General features: G+C 47.1%; 2 protein-coding genes across 9 annotated transcripts in view; both read left to right on the top strand.

Annotated features, from left to right (window-relative positions):
• The window catches only part of MAP10 (microtubule associated protein 10), a 113,156-nt gene extending 97,486 nt beyond the window's left edge, over positions 1-15,670 (top strand). The window contains exons 3-4 of one of the 3 annotated variants that reach the window (XR_010839015.1): positions 12,170-12,313; positions 15,016-15,670. The gene's annotated coding sequence lies outside the window, so the exon portion shown is untranslated. Of the gene's footprint in view, positions 1-5,003; positions 5,034-12,169; positions 12,512-15,015 lie in introns of those variants that run through there. The other 2 variants (XM_059053830.2, XM_059053831.2) reach the window with 2 other exon arrangements.
• Positions 15,671-24,820: 9,150 nt separating this feature from the next.
• Positions 24,821-26,104, top strand: part of NTPCR (nucleoside-triphosphatase, cancer-related) — a 61,933-nt gene continuing 60,649 nt past the window's right edge. For 4 of the 6 annotated variants that reach the window (XM_067025713.1, XM_067025714.1, XM_067025711.1 and 1 more), the window contains exon 1: positions 24,846-25,027. In XM_067025713.1, coding sequence (XP_066881814.1) covers positions 24,994-25,027 — 34 coding nt within the window. In that variant the 5' untranslated portion in view covers positions 24,846-24,993. Of the gene's footprint in view, positions 25,028-26,104 lie in introns of all 6 variants that reach the window. The other 2 variants (XM_059053837.2, XM_067025710.1) reach the window with 2 other exon arrangements.

The raw sequence follows: 26,104 nt of genomic DNA, 5'->3' as shown, positions 1-26,104 counted from the left end.
AAATCAGAATGAAGGGAAAAATAAGGGCAAAAAGAATTAGTGAAACACTAATTGGACACACTTTTAGGCAAGTTGCTCAGAAAAATATAACCAATTACATGAGTCGCAGTGTTCACGAAATAGAATTCAGTTAGTTCCTCAGGAGAAGAGCATTTCTTTCTACTCTTAGGCTTTGAAACCCATTTCCCCCAAGGGTCCTTACAGCGAGGATGGCCTGCAATGCTGTGAACGGGGTCCTCACCGACTTCCTGATAAAAATACTGTGATGACCTGTGTCCTTGGGCTGCAAGTCAGGAACCCCTGAGGTCTGGTGTGACACAGATGGGCATCCTCAGCCCAAATGCCTGAGACGGCCAAACAGACAGACCAGGCTCTGTGGGTTTGACTACGCCAGTCTATTTCAAGGGGCATAGAAAATCCATCAGGGAGGGTTCTAACCTGTGGACCCCTGTGGGATTTTTGACAAAGTACAACAGTTCTTCAGAGGTTCCCCAAAACTGGGTTCCTCTCCTTAGAAAAGAGACACTTAATTAACTGACAGGAGAGATTTGTCCCACCAGTTCTGGGAAGGTTCTGGACCAATCTCGGTGAGGGAGTGGCAGGGAGAGCAGGGAAGCTAAAGCCACAGGACCACGTAGGAACAGGGAGGGAAACGGTGAGGCTGTCGCAGAAAGGTCCCAAGCCCTGCGTGACTCCAGATCCCTAGCTCGTAAGGAGGAAAGAGTACGCTGGTCCAGCACAAGCGCTGGAGTTGGGGCACACCTGGACCTGCATCATCCCTGGTGGCACTGGGCAGGGGACAATCTCTCGGACCCCAGACTCCTTCGGTGAAAATGACTTAACGTATTTGCTACTACTTAGCCGCAGCAAACAAGAAAACTCAATTAATCCAACTTAAACAGGAAGGGTATTGTTCATCTCACACAGCTAGAAGGGCCAGGTGTGCAGTCCAGGGCTGGTAGGATGGCTCAGCAGTGTCACCAAGGACTCAGGCTCTTTCTTTTGTTTAAATACTACTTGTTAATTGAGTAAATGATTATGATATAACATGGAAAATCATATTCATGTTTGCCCAGTGTCCAATAAAAAAGGTTTTTTTTTATTTTCTCCCTTTAAAAAATTTTTTTATTTTATATAGGAGTACAGTTGATTTACAATGGTGTGTTAGTTTCAGGTGTACAGCAAAGTGAATCAGTTATACATATACATGTATTCACTCTTTTTTAGATTCTTTTCCCATATAGGCCATTAGAGTATTGAGTAGAGTTCCCTGTGCTCTACAGTAGGTCCTTGTTTGTTATCTATTTTAGGCTCTTTCTAACTTTCTTTTCCACCATCTTTGATTTGTAACTTTCATCCTCATGAGGCCCCTCTAGGCTTTGTGTCTGTCCTGTCCTCCAACTGGGAGGAAGGCAGACAAAACAAAGCCTGCTGCTGTGAAGCTTTGTTATTTTCTCCAGAGAAGAAATTTCAGCTTATCTCCCATTAGTCAGAAGTATGTCATGCGGTCATCCCTAGCTGCAAGGAAGTCTGGGAAGATTGCTGTTGTCTGCCCTCCTTTAAATGACAGAAACACAAGGGAAGGGTCCTACCTGGCATGCTGGTGCCATTTCACATCACTTGTCCCAAGCCAGTAATGTGTTTCTGTCTTGAAAGCATTTCACCCACTGCCTGGAACATGGAAAGCACACAGTAAATGTTACTGTTACTCACATGCCACAGAGCAGAGCCCCCCAAAAACTCTGCTTTGTCTGGCTGGACCCAAGGGGTTGTCAACCAAGTGTCCCAGGTTTTCCAGATTGTCACAGTTTAAATTGTTTGTGGTCTAAACATGCATTAGATAACCATTTGGGATGCAGAAAATATGATCCCCATACCATGAAGAAGTTCTGGTGACAGGGGTTGAAGTAAAAATTAATTGATATGGTTTTCAGAGAATCAACAGATAAGTCCAGGGAATGGTAGAAATATATCCATGAGGTATTTCTATATAGAAATATAGCAACACAATCACTGTGCTCTGAAAAAATCAGAGACTTTAAATCTCTTAGGAAAATCTAGGCTGTAAGGAAAGAGTAGGGTGATTTTCTTCACCCAGTGAAAATTACGGAGAGGAAAAGGATTTTCTTATGGAACTTAATGCCAATTTACCAGAGCGAGCAGTCAGAGCTCTGACCTTCAGCCTGCTTCCCAAGGAGACTGGATATAAGCCCTCGGGCTCTACATACTGAGGAGTCGCTTACAACACAGGCCCGGAGGGGACAGGGTGGTGACCACGATTAGCCCTGGGGCCCTGATCTTTCTGCAGTTCCCTTCCCAGGGTCTAGTGGGAGCCCCGGAGCTCCCTTGAGGGAGCTCGACCCTCCCCACTCCACCCCTCTGTGGTTGGGAAGCAAGAAGGAATACAGGAGGCTTCCCCCCTTCCCCCCTGGTGGCGCAGTGGTTGAGAGTCCGCCTGCCGATGCAGGGGACGCGGGTTCGTGCCCCGGTCTGGGAGGATCCCACCTGCCGCGGAGCGGCTGGGCCCGAGAGCCATGGCCGCTGAGCCTGCGCGTCCGGAGCCTGTGCGAGTTACCAGCTCTGCTCTCTGCGGTGCGTGAGCCTCTAATGAGAAATGACAGGCAGCTGAGTGTGGCACCGCACCGAGGTGCGGTGCTCTGGGCATCTCTAAGAAGGCCGGGTCGCTGTTGAACCTGGAAACATGATCTATTTCCTTGTTGGTGCATAAGTGTTCTTTCCAGCTCTATATGGAATTCCAGGTTTGCCCTGCTAACTCTCCAAGGCAAGGGCATCTCTATAGTGTATGTATAATGTGCCCATGCTAATCAGAGAACAAAGTCACAAGAAATTGAGGGATGTTTGGTTGTTTGTTTGAACCAGCCAGGCATCACAGAGGTCAAAGCTTCCACAAAGTGACCGAGCCCTTTTCAGGGGCTCCATGACCCAGAAGCCTTCCTTTTCTGTCAAAAGGCAGAGCAGCCCCTGTCACCATCCCAGCTGTTAACACTATGGGGAGGAGATGGGACAGAACGGAGAGGGAAGGCGGGAGACCAGTTCCTGGTCATAAGCAGCTCAAGCTTTCACTTTAGAGCAAATCCTTGGGAGAAAAGCAAATCTTAAATGCCAAGCTTGCATCTATAATACTTGACGCTGCTAATTTAGGAATAGAAGTCACCAGACTCTGCCCTTTCTGGGACCTCCAAGCCAGCTTAAAACCCTTCCAGGCATTACAACCTGCGTGCCTCTGACAGTGAGGCGAGGACTGGAAAGTGTCGATTTAAAAATGCCACACTCCTCTCTCTCTTGAAAATACTGGGAAATGTCATTCCAGGGCCCATGGCCATGGACACCGTTCCCCAGAGGATGCAGAGGAGAACAGCCGAGATACAGAACCAGGATGAGGAGAAATAGGAATGTGGAAGGGCTGGACTGCACTTTGTCATATCTTCCTAGAGGCCCCAGTGATTCCTTGTGAGAAGCGCAGGCAGAGCCTGCGAGCTGTCCCCTCTTCCTTTACTAATAGAGCCCTGGACTTTATGCTAGCCCATATGGCTACCCAGAGTGAAAGATCACAACCTCCCGCGTCCTTTGCTGCTCAGTGTGGCTATATGACTAAATTCTGGCTGATGGAAACTTCTGGAAAGTGTCCTTAAAATGCCAAGACATGCCCTTATTGTTCCCTTCCATGCTCCTGCTGTCTGGAATGAGTTTGTGATGTGATGACTGGACCTCAAGCAGCCACATTGGACCATGAAACCACTCTGGGATTGAGGACCACATTTGATAAAATGGCAAAATAGAAGGCATCTCAGTCACTTGGGTATTTTATTAAGTAGAGGAAACTTACCAGATTTGGACCACCTACTTTCAGACTGAATGTAGGAGAGAAATAAGCTTCTATCTTATCTAAGTTATTCTTACTGGGGACTTTGCCATGCTTGCTGTTGAATCTATTCTTAACTAGCATAGAAAGGAATAAGCTTTATACCAAAATCTCATTGTATCTTATTTGCAGTATGGATACTTATATCTACATATAGATATTTAACTAAGAATGCTTGAGAAGCTTCTTTAACTTAAACTTCGATAAACACAATACGAGTGACTGAACCCACCGCAGACAGTGTTACACCCTCACGTATGCAATTTGGCGTTAAGACTACAGAAAACTGCATTGGACTGGCTGGTTTGGATCACTTCAGGGCTCTCGGCGTAGGGACTTCCTTAGGTGTCTGGCACCTGGCCCTGGGTGACGAGGGCGGGGGGAGAGTGAGCACCCCATAGAGGAGGTGATGGGGTGCCGGCTCTAGAAGGGTTGGTTGGCAGGTGAAAGGTGAGCTTCTGGTTGCATTGTTTACTGCCTGTAGAAACTGGCTGGCTCTGGGCGGGGCAGTCCCCCCTCAGGCCCCAGAGGCCAAAGCATCACATCTAGAAACTAGGAGATGTGGGTATCGCAGAAGGGTACAATGTCATTCTCGAGCACCTGTGCTTGTCGAGGAGCCTCCGACAGCTCCAGCCCTTCCTCAGATCTCGCCTCATCCGCTGGCCCTGTCAGAATCGCTCCTCTACTGCACCCGTGTCTCGCAGGAAGTCCGTATCACCCTTGGTTTGTGGTCAAGCATACACGTGGTGATCTTGCCATCTACTCCGGGAGCCCCTGAGAAACAGGGAGGTGTCAGTCAGCTCCATATCGCCTCCCAACGTCCTCCCCAGGCCTGGCACAAAGCTGGCCCCGCAGATGCGTGTGAAACTGATGAAAACCCAGTGCCGAGTGCAGGAGGTCTGTGGATTGTACACTGACCGTGTGTGTGATGGTTTCCCCGAGGGGGTAAATTCCCCAGTCAGTTCTTACTAAGGCAGTGATGGGGAGGCGAGCTGAGTTACTCTCCTTCCTGTGTCTATTCCTCAAATGCCGTACGCTCTTAGGGGAAGGCAATTTCACTAGATAATTTGGGGACCAGGATTACTCCTTCTTCCTTAATGTTGAGTTATTTGCATTACAGGAATCCGCATGTACAACGATGAAAACCACCACTTAATTTGGAATAAACCTGATGGGAGCACCACGCTCTGAAAAAAATCAGCAGGTTTAGGATAGGGAAGAAGAATCATCCCGTGGAAAATTTTCATCGCAAATTGAATTTTCTTTTTTTCGAGTGCTTTAATTTGCTCCTTCCCTGCTTTTGTTACTTGACTTAAAAAAGCAACGTTACATAGTGCTAATAGTGCCTACGAGTTAAACATTTCCTTTCTGCATACATGATGGCATCCGCAGTGTAGCTATTTCATTAGTAAATTAAATGATTTCTCATTATTCATGATGAGTCCACTTTCCAACAGCTATTTTACTATCTCCATATTTTTTCTCTGCAGCTCTTCGGAACAGTTTTTGCCCCTAATCAAACAGATCAACTTGTATTTTTTCCTTTCTCTCTCTCTCTCTTCATTACTCAAAAGAAACATTCTCAAATGCCTTTAACTTCAGGTCTCAGTAATGAACAAAAGGATACATTATCAAGGATAGCCTTTTCCAAAACTGTAATTTTAAAACTGTTTCATGTTTTTGGATGGCAGCCGGCAGTTGTAAGTAGGTACAGAGTGACATAAATCCAGTCCCCACTGTCTACTTTTTTTTTTGTTTTTTTGGTTGCATTGGGTCTTAGTTGTGGCTTGCCGGCTCCTTAGTTGTGGCACATGGGCTCCTTAGTTGCAGCTCAGGAGCTCCTTAGTTGCAGTTCGCTGGCTTCTTAGTTGTGTCATGCCAACTCTTAGTTGCGGCATGCATGTGGGATCTATTTCCCTGACCAGGGATCGAACCAGGGCCCCCTGTATTGGGAGCACGGAGCATTAACCACTGCGCCACCAGGGAAGTCCCCATTGTCTACTTTTTTAAAGGGTGCTTTTTAAGTCTCTGACAAAATTTGTCATTGGGGCTTTAATACAGAGAGCAAGTTGAATCTTTATGTCTCTTTAAGACACGGTGAACAACCTGCTGTATAAAAAAATAAATTAAATAAAATTCAAAAAAAAAAGAAAGACAAAGTGAAGTCCCATACCCTCCAAAATAACCAGCCAGGAACAAAATGAGGAGAAGTCACCTAAGCTTATTTTCTTTCTTTCTTTCTCTTTTTCCCTCGGAGGCAAATGGCCCTCCAAATACAAAGGGGAACTACCATGCCTGTTCCTATAGCCCGGGTGATCTGGGCTGGGGTTGGTTGAGCAGTAAAGTGCAATAAAGAGCAGCAGTGACAGCTACTGCCATCAGGAGGCATTTAATTGTGTTACATAAAAAGCCAGTGACGGCACTGTCCATGGGACCAGCCCGTAGCTCGGACACCTGGCTGCAAGTACGTGACACATGGCACTCTGTCGAGAGATGCCGAATTGAGTTGTTGTATTGAGTTGATTTTTTCCCTCTAAATAGGATTTAAAATATCATTCCCATCACAATGGCACAGAAAGAAATGGAGATCTGCCCACGAAAAATCCCATTAACTCATTAAATAGCAACATTTTCAAGAGTATATTAGTGAGAAGGGAATGTTCTGGAAGTCATCAACTGGTAAAGACTCAGCTTATAAGGACTTTATTTTCAATAAAGAAGCAAAGAGAGAATCCTGGAGAGATCTAAACGCAGTCATCAGACCTCCCAGGGCCGACATCCTTCCCTCCTTCATGCTCTGCTCTTGACCTTGCTTATTTCCCTGAGAAAATGGAAGTATCAGAAGAGCACTTCCACACAGCTCGCCATGCAGTCCTCCGCTTTGCCTGTATTTGTCCCTATCCTGTACATCCTGGATGTGATACCCAAGCCCTCCGTTTCCATCAGGCCCCTCTCCTGTTGTTCGTTTCTCCCTCTATCGTAAAAACATGCCGTGCCAGCTCCCATCTCAATAATGGTAACCACGGCACTGCGGTTCCCAGGAAATCCCCTTGATCCGACGTCCTTCTCCCAGGCTGCGTCTTTTCTTTGCTTCCCTTTCCAGCGACGTTCCTAAGAGCTGGTTCCAACACCTGCCTCTTCCTCGTCCCCTTCTCTCATTGCCTCATGCACCTACCCTGGCCAGGCCTTCATCCCTTGTGTTCCTCGAGCTCTGCGCTCGTCCAGGCGACCTGTGTGTTGCTGAATCCAGCGGTCAGTGTCTCTGTCTTTGATGACTCCTGCCTTCTCCACCGACTTCTTCCCTGGGGCTCTAGGACACCTCCTTTGTGGCCCCCTATTCCTTCTCAGCCCCAGTCTCACCAGCAAAGTTTCTCCTCCTCTTCTCTGCTTCCAAGAACTGGCTTCCCAGGAATCCACAGTTCTTTGTCCTTTGTTAAAGAGTCCTTTAAAATATGTCTTTTCTTCTTTCTCTGCTCACTCCCTGCTGCCCCACAGCTTTAAAGACATATGTAGGAGGAAGATTTGCATATTTATTTCTCCATCTTGGACCTGTCTTCTGAATTTCACACTCACATACTTGATATCTCCCCTGAGTTTCTATAAGCTTCTCAAATTTGACATGTTCAAAGCCAAACTATTTTTATCCAGAAACATTCCCCCCATGGTCCTTTCCCACCACAGTAAATGAAATGGCAAATTCATTCTTCAAGTTTCTCAGGTAAAAAATTCTTGAGGGCTTCCCTGGTGGCGCGGTGGTTGAGAGTCCACCTGCCTATGCAGGGGACGCGGGTTCGTGCCCCGGTCCGGGAAGATCCCACGTGCCGCGGAGCGGCTGGGCCCGTGAGCCATGGCCGCTGAGCCTGCGCGTCCGGAGCCTGTGCTCCGCAATGGGAGAGGCCACAGCAGTGAGAGGCCTGCGTACGGCAAAAAAAAAAAAAAAAAAAAAAAAAGCTATTGCTCCTTTGAGAAAAAAAGATTTATAATGTTTCCAATGAAGGTGCCAATTAGACCATGAAAAAGTTCTGCAAATTAAAGGCATTAAGTAACTAGCAAAGAGGAGAACTGTTACATACCCACAACGTTGAAGGAAAAGAGTTGTGTTATAAAAATGTGACCTCCTTTGCCACTTAATAACCTGCTTACCAATGTCACTTTTCTTACAGTAAAATCCAGACTCAGTTTTAGAGTCCCTTCCTGGGTATAGAATATTGCAGTAAAATCTTGGGACCAAGCATTTAACTCTTCAGGAAGCAAAAAGCATTTTAAGACAATTTACTGCGCACCTCACACTCTGCCAGAAGATGGAGAGATTAAAAACTAGGCAACATAGATGGCCTCTGAGTCCAAGAATTTCTAAGTTTACTAGAGATATGGAGGTATGAGGGATCACATTCTCAGAGGAATCGTGTATGTATCTTCTCAGGGGTAGTAGTTTGACTGTTTTGAGTGAATGTGCCCAACGACTCAGTCAGGTAAAAAGTTTAACTGATTTTTTAATTTCCTGACTTGATTGGTTGTAGACTTACTAGCCCAAGGGAATTCGTATTTGGGCCCAAAGATGGCAAGTTCTGCCAACCCAATGATAGAGCACGTATTCCTTTTGTATCTTAAGCAAGGTGGATAGCGCACCAAGAGTACTGGCTTTGCTTTCTTGAAAAATTGGTATCTTCCTCAGTAGTAAGTGGTTTCTGGGGGAACTTATTTTTTAAATATATTATATGAAAGCACTTGACAAATCTTGAGTCAGACTCCCATGGTATGGAAGGCTGAATCGGGAAGCAGAGTCAAGCAATGGTAGACGCCCATTGATTCTTCCATTGGGTCTCTGGCCCCATCTGGTAAATTGCTATATAGGTCCCTTGGGTCCCGGGGAGACCCTGACTCACTCAGCTTTGATCATCTGCCTGCTGAGAGTGAGCAGGCATGCCACCCCTGCAGTGGCAAAGGGAAAGTTCCAGCCCTATCCCCCCACCCAAGGGTTCCTAGGCAGCACTAAGCTGGTACCTCTTTCTCTGTTGTGGCTGTGAAGACAGGAAGGATGGCATCTATGGTGAGGTTATGCTCTTCCAAAAGAGGTGTGGCTCCTGATGACAGGATCAGATTCCATGACACTGATCAGTGTCACTCAAATCAGGCACGGACATGGTGCTAGGGACCAATGAGGTGAGAGTTCACCAGAGACTGACCCAAAGGTCCGCCATCTTGCCCTCTTTTCTTCTCTCTTGTGGACTGGGTTCCAGCCACCATCTCAGCCTCTGGAAGCTGGTGGTGGTAAACAAAACCGTCCTTTATTCCTAAGCCATTTGCTACAACAAAACACAGTTCAGAAAGGAGGGAAGAACCAGGAGCTGTGTGGGCAGTTCCTCCTTGGCTGCCTGACTGTGCTCACAGCTGCAAAGAAGACTTTGACTTGATGTGACCTTGAGGCCCCAGAGACTTTTCACAGGTGTCTATAAATTCAGACACTGTAGTTAGGGTCTCCCAAAGCAACAGCATTGGGCTGGGCCTTGGATTTTGTTGTCACAGAGTGAAAAATGACCACCAGCCACCATCTTCCATTTCAATCGGGGACGGCATTGCTTGAGCCATTAAAGGACTCCTATGGGATTAGGAAGAGGTTGAGATTTCAAGCATTTTCCCCCTTGGTTCAGGACAAGACAACGTGGACATGCCTTTATCCCAGTGACATGGCTACCAAAAGTATCCAGGGTGGGAGGTCACAGAGTCATCTCACTGGCTGGTCTGCATGAGTAAGGCATAAGGTGGTGGGTCTGAATTTCTCCTGCTTCCTCATTTCTGTATTTCTGGGTTGTGCCTCGTGCACGATTGCAAAGGCAAACTGCAGTGAGTCGGAATGACCTGACATTTCTGTGACATCTGCTCTTGTTGCACCTGAATTCTCCCAGGGAACATACCACACAAGGGAAATGCACATGGAAAATATCTCATGAATGTCTCTAAGACACACAATAAAAACGGACTACTCAGAGCTAGCCAAGGTCCAGTCTGGAGCCTGATGAACCCTCTTTGGCGATTTATAATGAACTGAGGAAATCTTGCAGCTAATTGTTACATGCCTGTGTTACCTCTCGAGGGGCAGATGCCATGTCAGGATGCTATGAGTTAGGCTGAAATTTGCCAACAATTCTCTAGCCCAGAGACATGCTCAAGAGAGAAACACCAGATGTTAGAGTTGGAACGGGCCACAGAGACTGCTGGGTCCCACCGTGGATTTTTCCAGAGGCAAAATCACATGCAGTCCGGGTAATGACCTACCCAGGAGTGCACAGCTAAATGTGGTAACGCAGGCGTTGGAGCCCAGGTCTGAACACCCCGCTCTGTACTTTATTTAAAGACTGCACTGGCCCTCTAGGAACAGTAGGTCTGCGTAAGCACAGGTAGCCAAACTGACGATGTTCTGCTAACCAGCTGAAATAGACCAAGGCTTCCTTCACCAGTCAAGAAGTCAGAAGGGCAAGGAAAGATTTGGTCTTACGGGGTGGAGACGAAATGGCTGCTTTCAGTAGATTGCTAGGGAGCCAACGAACAAGTCCAGACCCCGAGCAGCTTACAAACAAAATTCTTCCTTCGCCCAGACATCTGTGCTTCCTCAGTGGAGGCTGTGGACCCCTAGGGCCATGTCACTGTGCCGGCAGTAAAGACTGCCCTGTGATGCGGTTATTGTGTGATTCTCCTGTAAAGGGAGGTTAGCGTGAATTCAAGGGGACGGCTTAAATTCGAACCAGGGTGCAGCGCCCGCTGTGCATTGGTTACAGTGGCGCATCAAAGCTCTGAGAAAAGGAGCGGGGATTTCCTCGCCTTCCCCCCCCACCCCAGGCCCTGGAAGCGCTGTCCCGTGGCAAGCGGGGGAGTCGGTGTCTCGTTGTCAGGCGCTGTCATGTCCGGGTGATGCTGCAGGGTCCTCCTGCCTGGCGTGTGGTGCCTTTTGTTCAAAAGGCTGGACCTCGCTTTGACGTGAGCTGGCAAAACCCAAGGACAGAGGGCCACCAGGGCGGGCCCCGCGACCGGAGCCTGGGGAGGGGTAAAAAAAGCTGAATCCTTCCGGCCTGTTGGGTTTCTGCACTTCACACAGGCAAACGGGCTCATTTTAAGAAAACGTTGTTAAGCCAAACAGGAGATGAAAAGGGAGCCATGCAGGGCGAGACAGAGAGGAACGGAGGGAACGAGATCAGCTGGCTTTACTGAGCGCCTCCCTCCTGCAGGAAGCCAAGGGCTGGGCAAGGTCTGCTCTCAGGGGTGACTGCCACTTTCCGCCCACTCCCTTAGCACCTGGGTGGCTCGCTCAAACATGAAAGTGTCAGCAATGAAAGAATGAAGGCTGCAGTGTTTTTTCAGGAAGAGATCCATCCAGTACAGGAATTCACTGAGCGACACGGTGCATTTGCTGTGGGCCCAGAGAGGCACAGACTTGTCAGACTGGGAACAGCTTTCCCAGTAGAGGTTGGCTTGGACTTTACTGGGTGGTATTAGTTTCTATGTAGCATCCTCTCTCGTGAACAAGTAAGGCTGTATTAGTCTTATTACGGAGTGAAGAGCCACCTGACTGTCGCAGACAGTAATCCCTTTGTGACAGGATCCAGTACAAACACAAGAAAACACAGGCTGAACAACGGACTGGTCTTCTCTTGGGTGGCAGCAAGGCCAACAGCCTTTCACTTGGTCTGACTCCCCTGCACGCTGTGATTCAGGCGCCCCCCCCCCCCCCGCAACTCCTGCCCTGACCCTCCTCCTTGCCTCCCAGATAATTCTCCAGGTTCACAAAAATGGACATATACAGAGCTCTTGTCTATCTCTTTTCCTAAATAGACACTTATGGAGCTCTGGTCTGTCTCTCTCTCGGGAGAAGTGTCAATAACCCACATTTTTCCAAACTTACGTTCATCCATTTATTCTTTCTTTCCTTCAATGCTACTGAGTGAGCACTGGCCACGTGTCAAGCACTGGGCTAGGTGCAGGGGATTCAATAAAAAACACTGGAATCTATAGTTGGGTGGACGGGTCAGGGGATGCCCGTGGAGGCCGGGCGGGTGGACGCGTGGTGGGAGCTCCAATGCTGTTTCCCTGGAGAGGGAAGGATGGGGCCCCCGGGGTGGGCAGGGGTCGGTGTCTGAAGGCTTGTGACAATGCCAAGAGTCCCACCTCCTCATCAGGTCGACTTACCCGTTGACACTCCTGAGGCACGTTCCTCTCTCTCAGCGTTTTAAAGAAATGCCTGCCTCCCGGTGATGTGTTAGCAGAGGAGCACAGGGTTTTCTCATTTTACAGGTGAAGAAACTCGAGATCCGTGGAGGTGACAGGGCCGGCCAAGGTGACACGGGAGCCCAAAGTAGAAGTTGAACCGTCAGCGAGGTCCGTGACAAGAGAGGGAAATGTGAATCTACTGCCCAAGGAGAACCCAGTTAATACCTGGTATAAATCCTTTACATGATTTTTTTAAAACCCAAACTCCCTGGTTGAAGCTTAATCAGGAATTGTATTGTGCAAGCTGGGACACTGAAGGTCAAGGCTGTGGAACTGCACCCCACACATCTCTGATCCTGCCTCCTAAAGTACAGCCAGACCGAGGACGGTGTCACCACGGGGAAGGGATGGGCTTCACTACCTTTCTCTATAATCAGTGTGGGCCAACAGCAGACTCAATGGTTTTAGTTCAAGGGGAGAAATATAAAACACGTGACCTTTGATATATGGAAATGCCGAAGGAAGAGCCCAGGATCAGTCATTCAAAACCACAGGTAGATAGTGACCTATCTTCTCTGTTCTAAGGGGAGCTGAGGATGGCACCCACCCCCTAAGCCTTTGGGATGAGGGCAGCATGACTTGATATACATCAAAGTGCTTAGGGCAGTGCTGGGCATATGGTAAACGCTCAATTTGTTATAGCTGTCCTTGTCCTTAGGTTCTCTTAAAGATATGGGCACCCAGCTTGAGAAGCATGGTGGTAGAAATGTCTTCTAAAAGCACAAATCTTCCCCAGGATCCAGCAGCACCATTATTGTACCTGTAGGAGAATGAGATCAAGCTAGACACGGGACATGTCTTCCTATAACACCCAGCACGTGATCGCGTAAACAGCGTTCACGATACAGCAGAGGAGGTTAAGTGATTTGCAGGTGTTCATGTAAAATGGCACAGTGCTGGATCCCAGTGTGGATAGTCAAGAAGAGGAGAGACCAATATAAATAGACAGAATACATTCCAGGGGAAGAGTGATGTAGCTAAAAGTGGGATGTTGCAAAACGATCACAGGTTTTTAATTTTATTTGTAACAATGTTACATTTAATTAAATGTATAATTTATAAAAATCACTGGGAGGCCAGATCTGAGTGATACATAACAAGGAGAAGAAGATATACTGTTTTCCACGTGAAAGGCCATCCTTTTCAATGCCTTCCATCAGTTTAACAAACCCATGCTCTCTGTCCTCCATTTTCTGGCTGATCCTTCAACCCAGTCTACTGACCAGAGATTCAGCGAGGAATGAAGAAACTTCACCTTTTGTAAAAGCCCGTAACCCTTAAAGTCACAGTGCGAGAAGATAAATCCGCATAGTCAAAAATCATCCTTAAAATTCTATTTAGTCTTTTGCTCAAACAGGAGAGCTACAGGCGGCCCGGGAAGTCTAGGTTCAACAATATTTAAAGGCAATTCTTTTCTTTAAAAGGGATCTAATCATTGTTAAATGGCTTCTAGAGTAGAAGAATGGGTAGTGCCTGCACCTTTAAATTTTGTCTCCACCACATTTAAGATTAAGTCATTTTATTATTATTTTATAATTTTTTACTGAATGACTCCCTTGTTGGTCCCCCATTGGTTATATGAACACACGGGGTTGCTGTGTGTGTGCGTACAGGGCTGTTACACGCACGCACGGGGTTGCTGTGTGCACGCACAGGGATGTTAGGTGTGTATACAAGGGTTGTCATGTGTGTTGTTACGTGCGCACACAGGGTTACCCCACTGCACCTTTGTTTCATTTGATGATCTCTCTCAGCTTAGTCTCTGAAGGATACAGATAGAAACTACCTACTCTCTTTGTGTGCTTTCCCACACAGCTACATGCTTTGACCTCCTGGAGGCAGCTTTTCCCCTTGCTCTAGATTTTTTTTAAAATTAATTTATTTTATTTATTTTTGGCTGTGTTGGGTCTTTGTTGCTGCGCGTGGGCTTTCTCTAATTGCGGCGAGTGGGGGCTACTCTTCGTTGCGGTGCGTGGGCTTCTCATTGCGGTGGCTTCTCTTGTTGCAGAGCACGGGCTCTAGTTGCATGGGCTTTAGTAGTTGTGGCTCATGGGCTCAGTAGTTGTGGCTTGCGGGCTTAGTTGCTCTGAGGCATGTGGGACCTTCCTGGACCAGGGCTCGAACCCATGTCCCCTGCATTGGCAGGCGGATTCTTAACCACTGCACCACCAGGGAAGCCCCCCGCCCCCTTGCTTTAGATTTAACCAGAGTGTATTTTCATAATGATCTTGCTCATCTAACTTACATATGGCCATGGTGTGAGTCAGTACCTTTCACTTTAGCAGCAGTGGGCCCTGCCTGTGACCTCCTGTCTGCCGAAAGCCCGTAGCAGTCTGCCATGGTAAATCTGACTGCTGTCTAATACTCCTCCCACCTGTGATGTATAATCTTTGGTCTGTAAATGTTTAATTGATAATGATCTCAACATTTCCAATATGTCTATTTAATGCTTTGTTTAAATTCTAGCACAGCTAAATGCCAGTGCCAACATGGACTATTTATCTGACAAACGATTTATATCAAGAATATATAAAGAAGTACTAAAACTCAGTTACAAGAAGACAGTCAAATAGAAAAAAATGGGGAAAAAAATTAAATGGGAAAAAAAATACAGGAAGAAAAGACGTATAAAATTGTTGATAATGGTAACATTCAAGCTGATTTCAAAGAAGAACTGATCCAATTTTCAATGAGCAGAACAGCTTTAAGTAGATCAGTATGTGTATGTATGGCAGTGGAATTCTCTGGTATGGGGCAAAAGAGAACTATCTCAGGTGATGAAAATGTTCTCTCATGCATTTGTCAAAACTGATCGAAATGTGTGTATTCTTTCTTTATTTATTTATATTTTATTTTATTTTTTCTCACAGTACGCGGGCCTATCACCGTTGTGGCCTCTTCCGTTGCAGAGCACAGGCTCCGGATGCGCAGGCCCAGCGGCCATGGCTCACGGGCCCAGCCGCTCCGTAGCATGTGGGATCCTCCCAGACCGGGGCACGAACCCGTGTCCCCTGCATCGGCAGGAGGACTCCCAACCACTGCGCCACCAGGGAAGCCCCCTTAATTTTTTTAAAGTGTCCATCTCAGTAGTGTGGTTATGTGGATTAAATGAGATGATGCCTATAGAACATTAAGCATAGAGCCCATGCATAATTGGTCTTATTTCTGAAGTAGTATTAGAAACTTCTGGTTTCAAAGTGGAAACTATGAGCTAGAGAAAAACATGTATTGTAAAAGTTATCTGTCCATTTAAAACTTCTCCCCAAATCCCAAAGACTTGGTGTATTATCAAAGCAAGTCTAAGAGCTTCAAGAGAAATGAATTAAGGGGAAGAAGGAAAATAGCTTCTCTTAAAGAGATAAGAAGAAAAGAAAGATTAATTTTCTTTCCAACTTAAAATAGTGTCTTTGTTTGTAGAATTAAACTACCAATTATTTGTGAGACCTAGTAGACAGGCAAAATGTGCACATTCCAAGTTTGCAATTTAACAAAACATGCTTTAAATAAAGCAAGAGAAGCATTAATTAAAAGCTTGTTTGTTTGTTTGTTTAAATTACAGTAGGAGACCATGAAGTAGCTTAGTAAAGCCCTTCAGTTTTCAAAAACGAACTCCAGGCTTAAAGTTCATGAGTAGCTTAAAAGTAATTTATATCCATATCAACCTGCATAGATGCTTCGATACTCTGAAATCCAGAGACCATTGGAACAAATCAAACCTGGCCCAGAGGAGAACTAACTGAGCCTTTATAATGTGGAAAGGTGAATCTGAGAGTGGTTATCTCATCCAAAAAGGACTCAGAGGTTTAGAGCAAAAGTGCAGATTTTTGCCATATTCCTTGGTATAAAAATGGCTCTGAAAAGTTCTTTGAAATAAATTCATAGAGTTATTAATTTCTGAACCCTGTGCAAGGTCATCATGTGTTCCTTCCACCCTTTTTTCTTTTCTCTAGCTTTTGTAGTTGGGTTTATACAAATGGGCCCCCCAGGATGCATCCAAGACCACCCCAGGGTCTGAGCCAACCAGGCCTTTGTATTTTGTTGTCTTGTCAACTAGTTCTGGGACAAAGCATGCTGGGGATGAGCCCCGGGTGCCATCATAGGCAGTTGGTGTCGCCTAATCCAGCCAGGTGTTGACCTAAAACAAATAGACTGCCAGTTATTTCTCTAGCACAATTGGGTTTATTTGGAGTTTTGCAAAGACTTACAATTGGGAGTCTGCAATCATGGTGAGCCATTTGCAAATCTCCCCACTAAAATGCATGGGAGAACTCTCTTATAGAGGGGAAAAGAAAGTTGGGATGAAAGTGGAGTAAACAAAGAGTCCATGTTTTATCACTGGTTGAGCGTTAATAGTCCCTCATTGGCTGAGTCCTTGCCATGAAAGGACTGTTGGGCTCTGCTATCAGCATAGGGCATGAGAGCGCCCCCTTCTGGTCTCCCAACTCTATTTAATTGCGGTTTCTGTGCATTAACGTTTACAGAGGCCTGGGCTACTCGGAAAGGCTGAGCTCTTGCAAAGCAGGGCAATACTGTAGGCAATGAGACGGCGCTATACGTGTCAAGGGTCAATATGGCAATACTGCTGAGCTGCAAATTTAATATGTTGTGTGTGCAGCAAAGCAAAGACTCATCTTTCCACTTACACAAAATGCAATGCTTTGTAGACCATGCATCTGTACCATTTTAGACTTCTCCCAGAGTAAGCTTATTAAATCACTATTTCTTTTTTTCTTTTTTTTTTTTTTTGTGGTGCATCTGTACCATTTTAGACTTCTCTCAGAGTAAGCTTATTAAGTCACTATTTCTTTTTTTTTTTTTTTTTGTGGTACGCGGGACTCTCACTGCTGCGGCCCCTCCCGCTGCGGAGCACAGGCTCCGGACGCACAGGCTCAGCGGCCATGGCTCACGGGCCCAGCCGCTCTGCGGCATGTGGGATCCTCCCAGACTGGGGCACGAACCCGCGTCCCCTGCATCGGCAGGCGGACTCGAAACCACTGCACCACCAGGGAAGCCCAAATCACTGTTTCTTGATGCCTGGTTTTTAAACAGAGAAATATAGTGGCGAAATTATCTTTAGGCCAGAAACGACAGTGGGAACAGTTGTCATTGAACTAGACTCCCTCCATTCACTGGGGATTTCAGGATCCTGGGGTGTTGGTGTTAAGGAGAAACTTCGAGTCACAGAATCAGGACATGTGGTAATGGACAGCAGAGCCAAAGCTATTCAGTCATCAAATGTGAAAAAACATAACTCAACCAAGTAAATTTTGAAGATCTAATTGACTTTATTGAACGATTCATGAACCAGGCATAATTCCATCTAGGAAGCAGAGGGGAGTTCCAGGGGCCACAGAAAGGGAAAAGTTTTTAAATGCAGGGCAAGGAAGTCAAAACCAGAAAAAAAGGATTATTTCAGATTAAGTCATTTCCCTTTGGGGACAAAAGAATCTTATTAGGCGGCTTACCTCATCTTCCTCTGGGGGATAGAAAGGGCCCATGTGACAGAGTACCTCATTGGTACTGACCAGAAAATTCCTGACTGGTTAAGACCACATTTCTAGAGGATGTTGAAGCTTCAATTAGGTTCAGTATTAAGCCCTGGTTTGGAGGTGTGGCCTGGCATAAATGGCTCTATTTTGGGCCTGTAGTTTTCGTTTTAACACAGACCATGCAGTAATTAGAATAGTCTGACCTGCAGTGTCTTTGGTGTCGGTCACGGTGCGCCTAGAGGTGAGAGTTGGGAAGTACCTAAAGTCTTATTTTGTATACATGGCAAAGCTCTACATCTGTTGAACAGAAGTGTGAGCTGAGTCACCGTGATAGACTGTTACAGCCTCTCAGCCAGTTCCCAGACTTGAATCATTCAAGTTCAGCCCAGGGCTGGGCCTTGATGGAGGCAAGAAAGATCCCTAGAATGCAATATCGGAGAAGGCACTACCTCCTCGATTATGAAAATGCAGGATCGGCCCCCCAGGACCCGAGAGCCATCCCCTCCTTTAATTCTGTGCAGGAGCCCCTTTCTTTCCTCACCCTGGCCCCAGCCAACAGAGGCCCTTGCCTGAAAGGGAGGGCAACCCTTCCAGAAGAAGGATCATGCTACACAGCAAATGTTTAGGCTGTGAATCTTCCTCCAAAAGGCCCTGTGGCCATTTACCAGAGTGACTGTGTATTGACGAAAGGTGAATAATCAGACTTTTCCAGGATTACAGGACACCGGCTCTAAACTGAAACGAACTTCTGGAGCCAAAACACCACTGTGCTCCACTTGCTAGGCGGAATGGGAGCTTATGAAGGGCAGGTGAGTACGTTTTTTTTTCTTTTTAAATTTTTATTTATTTATTTATTTATTTATTTATTTATTTATTTATTGGCTGCGTTGGGTCATTGTTGCTACACACGGGCTTTCTCTAGTTGCAGCGGGCTACTCTTCGTGGTGGTGCGTGGGCTTCTCATTGCAGTGGCTTCTCTTGTTGCGGAGCACGGGCTCTAGGAACGCGGGCTTCAGTAGTTGTGGTGCACGGGCTTAGTTGCTCTGCAGCATGTGGGATCCTCCCAGACCAGAGCTCGAACCTGTGTCCCCTGCATTGGCAGGCAGATTCTTAACCACTGCGCCACCCGGGAAGCCCCAGGTGAGTAAGTTTTGATAGAAATCCATTTCATAGTGGACTCAGTGGGTCCTGAACCCACCCTTTGGTGATTTCCCCAGTTTGGAAGGCACACTGGAAACATGCCCTGAGGCAGGGTGGGCTCTGGGTGAGGGTGATTCACAGCTTCCTTACAGGGAATGGGTTGCTTGTTTCTCCGCTACGGCACCTGCAGTGCAGCTTCTGCACAGCAGCTTCTTTCTGGGCTCCACGTGTTTACGGGGGATCTCATGGCAGGGTGGACGCAGCAGGTCCAGGAACGACCCAGAGGAATCTTGCAGGAGCCCAGGCCCGGCCCCGCCCCCGCCCCCAGGCTGCACAGAGTGCCCTGCCAGGACCAAGGCTGCAATCACCATGGCCTCCAGCTCCATGTGTCTTTGCATCAGTAGCACCTAACTCAGGCCAAGGATGGGAGTATCTGGTAGGTGTAGCTTTGGGCCCTTGCCTTTTCCTTTCCTTAGCTTCAAAGGAGGCTGGAAACGAGACCTCTGGGGTGCAAAGAGGTGACCCATTCCCCAAACACAGAAGAAGATTTAGATGCTGGGCAGCTAGAATGAATGTCAAGTTGAACTATGCCGTTTCATAACATTGCTGTGAAAAACAGTGAGATAAAGTGTGTAAGAGCTTAGGAAGTGCCTGGCACATAGGAAGAGTGAGCTGAATAAAGCTTATGTTTCATGAGGAGGAAGAGGAGAAGGAAAAGTTTCTACTTGAGGAAGACTGAACTCTTCAAATCTGACTTATGTCTGGACACATCCAGAGGCATCCAAGGAGCAGGTCGTCAAATCAGGTCTCCTGATGGAATAGCAGAATAGGAGAAACACACACGGGCCACAGAAGGGCAGGTTCAACCATACCATGGGGAGGGGACACCTCAGCAAATCCCAGACCGTGAACAACTGGCTAAGATAAACCAGCAGTTTCTTTACCAAAGAAATTACCGGGGGGGGGGGGGGAGAGAGAGATGGAAGGGGTCCTTTAAATTAAAGGGATGCAAGATATTTCAACTAATTACAATGTATAAACCTTATGTAAATCCTAGTCGAAATAAAAAATATCAGTGAATTAATTAGGGAAGTTTGAATACTGAGCTGGTATTTTATGATATCAAGAAATAATATTTGAGGTGTGGCAATGGTATTGTGGCCACATTTTTTAAAGTACCCTAATATTTCAGAAAGTCATATAAAATAGTTATCAATGAAATGATATGATGTCTGATATTTTGCTTGGAAAAAAACCAATGTGGGTTTAGGATGGGGAGGTGTAGATGAAACAAGATCAGCCGTGACTTGGTAACTGCTGAAGCTGGCTCTGTGTCCAAGGGGCTTATTCTCCTACCGTATTCTCTCCACATTTGTACATGTTTGAAATTTTACATAATAAAAATTTAGAAAAAGAAAAAAAAAGAAAAAGCAAAACCCCTGAAGTAGAAAACAAGCTTAAGAAATGCTTCTAAGAGGAACGCAAGCGCTCAGAGAAGGTGCAATTACACATCTGGCAGGTTCACTTTCCAGGCTCACAGGAGCTCTGGGAGATGGTAATACTGCCTGATGGACTTTATACTGTTTAAGAGCTTCTCCATAAATAATCCCATTTCATACTTGCAGCACACCTGAGGGTCCTGCAGGGCAGGAATTTCATTTTTATTTTTCAGTTGTGAACACTTGGGCCTAAAGCAGTTGCACGACTTGTCTAGGGTGACATAACAAGCTGGTCTCAGTTCAGCGACTTGAATTTGCACTTTAATGCTCCTTTCATGGTTCCACGTATTTATTTCTACCCAAAGCGACCACACTCAACTGTCACTTGTGCTCCTGTGGCAGGAAGCCAGGCCAAAAGGCCCTGGTTTTGCTCATGGAGGTGTGGAGTGTCATACCCTCTTGGGTAAAGATGGGCAGTGTCCCTCCTACTAAGCCTCAGGTCTGTGGGATGGCAGGGGGGCTGCTTATCTGGGATGGGGTGGTGGGCTGTGTGTTTACCCAGGGTTGGGTGCAATTATGTGAAACAGACCTGACGCTCGCACAGCCCAATTTTCCTTCCACCAACAAGCTCAAGCACCGCCCCACCATTTGGTCCTATTCTTCCCTGCTTTCCTTTCCAGCTTTGCTCCCTTGACTCCCCAGTCTGCATAATTGGGAGAGTGGTCCTCCAAGGCCATCTGTCAGCCATGTAGACAGAATCAGACTTGAGGCAGCTGCAAGAAAGGCGCAGAACAGGGCTCAGGACAGTCCTGGGTCTTCCAGCTATCAGTGTTGAAGGCTCTAGTTGGGGCTGTTTCCTAGGGACAGAGAGGGGACAGGCATCTCTTTATCTTAACCAGGCCTGTGGGACCATATTAGGAGCCCCGGGAGCACCCTCCCAAGAAGCTTCACCAGCCCTTAATTGCAAACGTTGGTTTGCGAGGTTTCCAGCTCCAATGAAAGCCCTTGCTGGATGAGATCCACCCTGGGACATCAGTCATTCTGCAACAGCGAAGGTCCCCTCATCCTCACCCAGTCAGGCAATGCATCCTCCACGGCCCAGCTCAAAACGCACCTTCTCCAAAACCCCTACTCTGACCGCTCCAGCCTTTACTGATTTCTTTTCTTCTTCCTCACTTTCCATATGTTGATATATTTTTTTAAGTTTTTAATTGTGGTAAAATACACATAACATAAAATGTACCATCTTAACCATTTTTAAGCGTATGGTTCAGTGGCGTTACGTACCTTCACAGGGCTGTGCAACCATCACCACCATCTGTCTCCTGAGCTCTTTCCATCTTGCAAAACTGAAACTCTGTCCCCATTAAACAAAATAATGCCCATTTCCCCTCTCTCCAGGCCTTGTCAACCACATTCTACATTCTATCTCTACGAATGTGACTATTCTAGGTACCTCGTATAAGTGGAATCAGTATTTGTCTTCTTGTGCTGTGAGAGAACTCGGTACATGGGACACTAGGTAAATGTTAGCTATAATCTTTTGTTAAGTAGGTCCAAGTATTACAAGGTTGGTGGCCAAAATGCAATGCCAGCTCTCTCAATGGTAATTGTTATTCAGTAAGGTAGGTAATCTAAAGGGGTGGGAAAGGAATTCTTCCCCCCAGGAGCTCAGATAAAGGTATTTCCATTTTGAGTGAAAAAAAAAGTAGTAGCTCATGGATATTTAATAGTTTTAAAAATTTGGACCTTAGGTATAAGAGCCTGTTCACCAGTGGGGTTTTTTTGTTTGTTTCTTTAAAATTAATTAATTAATTAATTTTATTTTTGGCTGCATTGGGTCTTCATAGCTGCACGCGGGCTTTCTCTAGTTGTGGCGAGCGGAGGCTACTCTTTGTTGCGGTGCGCAGGCTTCCCATTGCGTTGGCTTCTCTTGTTGTGGAGCATGGGCTCCAGGCACTCGGGCTTCAGTAGTTGTGGCTCACGGGCTCTAGAGCACAGGCTCAGTAGTTGTGACACACAGGCTTAGCTGCTCCACAGCATGTGGGATCTTCCCGGACCAGGGCTCAAACCCGTGTCCCCTGCATTGGCAGGTGGATTCTTAACCACTGCGCCACCAGGGAAGCCCTGTTCACCAGTGTTTTTGATTGTCTTAGTCTTTTCAGGACAGAAGCTATTCAAATGCACCTTTGATCCCTACTATGTATCACAGTGCATAGTCTCTGCAATAAAACAGAGGAAGGAAAGAAGGGAAGGAGGGAGGGAGGGAAGGGGGGTGAATATATTAAATAACCAGCTCTATTAACATCAGGTGTTGAATATTCATTAGATACAGCAATTTTTTTTTTTGGTTCCTACACATCAGAGGCTGATTCAAACCAGAACAATTGTCACATTATTCTGCAAACAATAGATTCTCCACTGATGGGATCCGAGCAAAACGAATGAAAGTGAACCTGCACAAAACAAAGCTGTGCAGTGTTAGTGTTCCTGAGGAAACGGCAAAGCCAAACAGAAGCTCGGTCCCCTTTCCCCCGGGCCTCTCAGCTTGTCCTTGGCGCTTCACTCTCACAACCTTCCTCATTTACTCCCATCATTTGTTAGGAGGCTAATCGCCCTGTTTCTACTGGTTCACCATTCTACCTGGAATCTTGTGGTGACCCAACTCTCACCTGCTTGGTTTTCCGCATTTACAGTGATCATAGCCACACTTTTCAAGAGCACACAGCACAGCCAATGGGTGTGCCAGGACTGCAGCCCAGGGCCAGGGACGCGAACCACAGTCAGAGAGTCAGAAAGCTGTCCCCTATACCCAGTTCTCCCACTGCATCTTACTATGAGCCAGAGCTTCTGCAAAGCTCCGTTTTCCCCATCCCTACACCAGGACATGGTGCCCATAAATGTACAGCATCTGGTCAAATGAGATGGGCTATATACAAATATTCCCCAAACCCATAAACCTATACACGTGCAAGTGAGCACGCACACACACACTATTGTTACTCCTAAGTGTATTTGTACAGTAATTTAAACTTGGGTTAGGTCCTGAGTACCAGAAAACAGAACCAAGAATATGGTTACTGGGGGTGTGATAATATGTTAAGAGGGGGAAAAGACAAATGTGAACGTGTTTTGCCAGCCTGGCATTCAGTTGCCCAGTTGCCCCTGTGGAAATAGCGCCTCAGTTCCTCTTTGGGGAACATCCCTCCCTCAGGTCCCGATCCTGAGATTGAAAGGGGCGGATACCCCAATGGAGAAAGAATATCTAACTTTGAAAGACTTTTCTTTTTGTTCTGAAACATCAGTTCTCTACATCTGGAGTCTAGATGTTCCTTGAGTTACCTCAACTGATGTCTGCTGGTAGCTACCAGAATTCCAGGCATAACATCAAAACAAAATAATCCATCCTCTGGTGAGCCTTACAAAACAAACTGCTTCAGTGATGGAAATGTTACATAGTTAGCATTTAAAAATAATTTTTTTTAATAAAAAGAAGAGTGTACATATGACTGTGTACATGTTTCTTTTGGAAACTACTTCTATGGGTTTACTTGGCTACATCAGCTGTTCTTCATTCCAGTTTGCATGGAGGTGAAAGAAACCTGGGTGGAAGGCCCTACCTTACCAGTGATGCAGCCTTATAACTGTTGCAGAAATGATGGTGACAGCTCGACTGTACAAATCTGCCTTTTAGATGATTCCTTTTCAAGCAGCAAGAAACGGAGGCCATCTGACTGGTGTATATCCAGGCTAAAGGGAGCTGTGGAGGTCCTGGATGGACACACACCAATTAAGTTGAGCACTCACTGAAATTGCTTTCTCAGAATGGAGAATGATCGATCAGGAGACAAACTGTACACATATTAGACTGAAAGAGTTTACAGGTAACTCTGCCCCAAAGCCATTGCCACTTCATTTCATGGGCTGAAACACCTCAAGTGGTGAAGTGAGGGGGGGAAAGCCACTGAATGCTTTGCACAGGGAGATCCAACAGCTGGGTCTTGTGTTGGTTTACATTTATGGGATGGTGACAGGAGGGGAAAATTGGTCTTCATGTGCACGGCTGAAGATGGGCCTTTAGAAACTGCCGAGGAGTTTCAACAATAAAAACAGCAAAAAAGATCGAGATGCCCAGGGCTCGCCCAAGATCAATCACTCCGAATGTCTGGAGGTTGGAGCCCAGGCATCAGCACTTTTAACCAGTTGATACTACTCTGCAGTCACGGCTGACAACACGGGGTAAATAGTTCCAATCGGTAGCAAAGCCTCCTCCTTTGGGGAAGGCTTCCAGGGACCAAGGCTCCTTCAGGAGGGATGATCCCTGCAGCCCGAGGGAATTTCAGCTCGCAGGTCCCATCCCAGGGGCAGAGCTCGAGCAACGGCCGCCCACCTGGAGCAGGATTGGTTTAGTAACACGCTCTCACGCACATCTCCTCGCAAACACCCCACGTAAGTCCAACACCGAGGCTGGAATACAGGAACCCGCAGAAGACCGGACCACTATCCTCCCACCCTAGAGAGGCGGACGCCGGACCGGGGCTGAGAGCGGAGGGCGCATGCGCGGGCCGAGGCTGAATGGGGAGGGCGCATGCGCGGGCCGAGGCTGAATGGGGAGGGCGCATGCGCGGCCGAGAGGGCGGAGCTTCCGGCTGGCGGAGGTTGGGACGGCGGCGCTGTGGGGCGGACTCTGGGTCGCGACGCCGACCCGTGCCCCTGCCCCGTTCGGCGACTTCGACCCCGACCCCCACCTGGGCCGTGACTCCCACCCGGTCATACCCGTATGGCCCGGCACGTGTTCCTGACAGGACCCCCAGGTAACCCCGCCCGGGTCTGCGCCTCCGGGAGGCCGAGGGGTGGACGTGAGGGGTGCTCGTGAGGGGTGCCCGGGCTGGGGGCGGTCCGGTGCTTTGGGCAAGGGGCTCCGGCCGGTGGCCTCTAAAATTCCCCATGTAAGTTACAGGCTTGGTGGTCTGAAACCTGCGTGTCCTTTCCGGGGAAACTGACTGTGAGTCCGTCAGATAAGTGAAATGAGGCCAATTACAGGAAAACAGGAACCAGCTTGTGATGGGGTCTCCCCCGGGCTTCGGTCTTAAATAGCAGGGGCGGCAGTAATAACTCCCGCAGTTGTGAAGTTGTGATGGACACGAAAGATATTTCAGGATCTTTGCCACCACCGCGGTGGAATCGAAGGTGTCTGGTTTCTGTCGATAGTTAAACGTGTTCCTGCCCTGCACTCATGAAAGGAAGAGCGGGATTTCAGTTGCAGGGTAGTGAAACTAAACATGCAACCATGAGTGGGGCCTCAGGTTAAGAGCCTTGGTACCTACAGGACACCGCCTACCCAGAGCCTGCGTCTGTCTCTTCTGAGGCAGATCCCTCAACCCTCGGGCTCTGAAGGTCTCACCTTTGAAAGGAGGTAGTGTGCGTTCAAATGAGAGTCTGGGGGAGGACATAGCCTTTTAATTAAGCCAATATGCCGCACGTGGATAACTCATTATTGAAAGAAGAGGAGGGAAGGTAGTAGCAGCATCAGATACATTAAGGGGGCGGGGGGTGGGAAAGATGGGCCTAAGCAGAAAGTGATTTCTTCAGCTTCTTTGCAGTTTTCAAGTTAGCTGTGGGTTCACATATCAACCATTGTTACCCTGGGCCTGAAATTCTCTTTCACTTTATTTTAATGATTATCTTTTTTTAGCCTTAAGGAGCAAAGGCTAACTTAATATTGCAGATTCTGGAATTTTATTTTTACCAGGCAGTGGGGGAGTTCTGAGGAGGGAGGTGTTGTGAGAAGTTTCTGATACCCAGAGCTAAAGGACCATCTTCTGAAAGTTGATTTGTCAGTCCTTTATTTGAAACTTGGAATGCAATTTTCTCAGCAGGCGGGCCCCAAG

This window comes from Kogia breviceps, chromosome 2 (genome assembly GCF_026419965.1).
Source record: "Kogia breviceps isolate mKogBre1 chromosome 2, mKogBre1 haplotype 1, whole genome shotgun sequence".
NCBI classification, from domain to species: domain Eukaryota; kingdom Metazoa; phylum Chordata; class Mammalia; order Artiodactyla; family Physeteridae; genus Kogia; species Kogia breviceps.
Note: the sequence above shows the minus strand (reverse complement) of the source record. Positions and strands in the feature narration are given on the sequence as shown.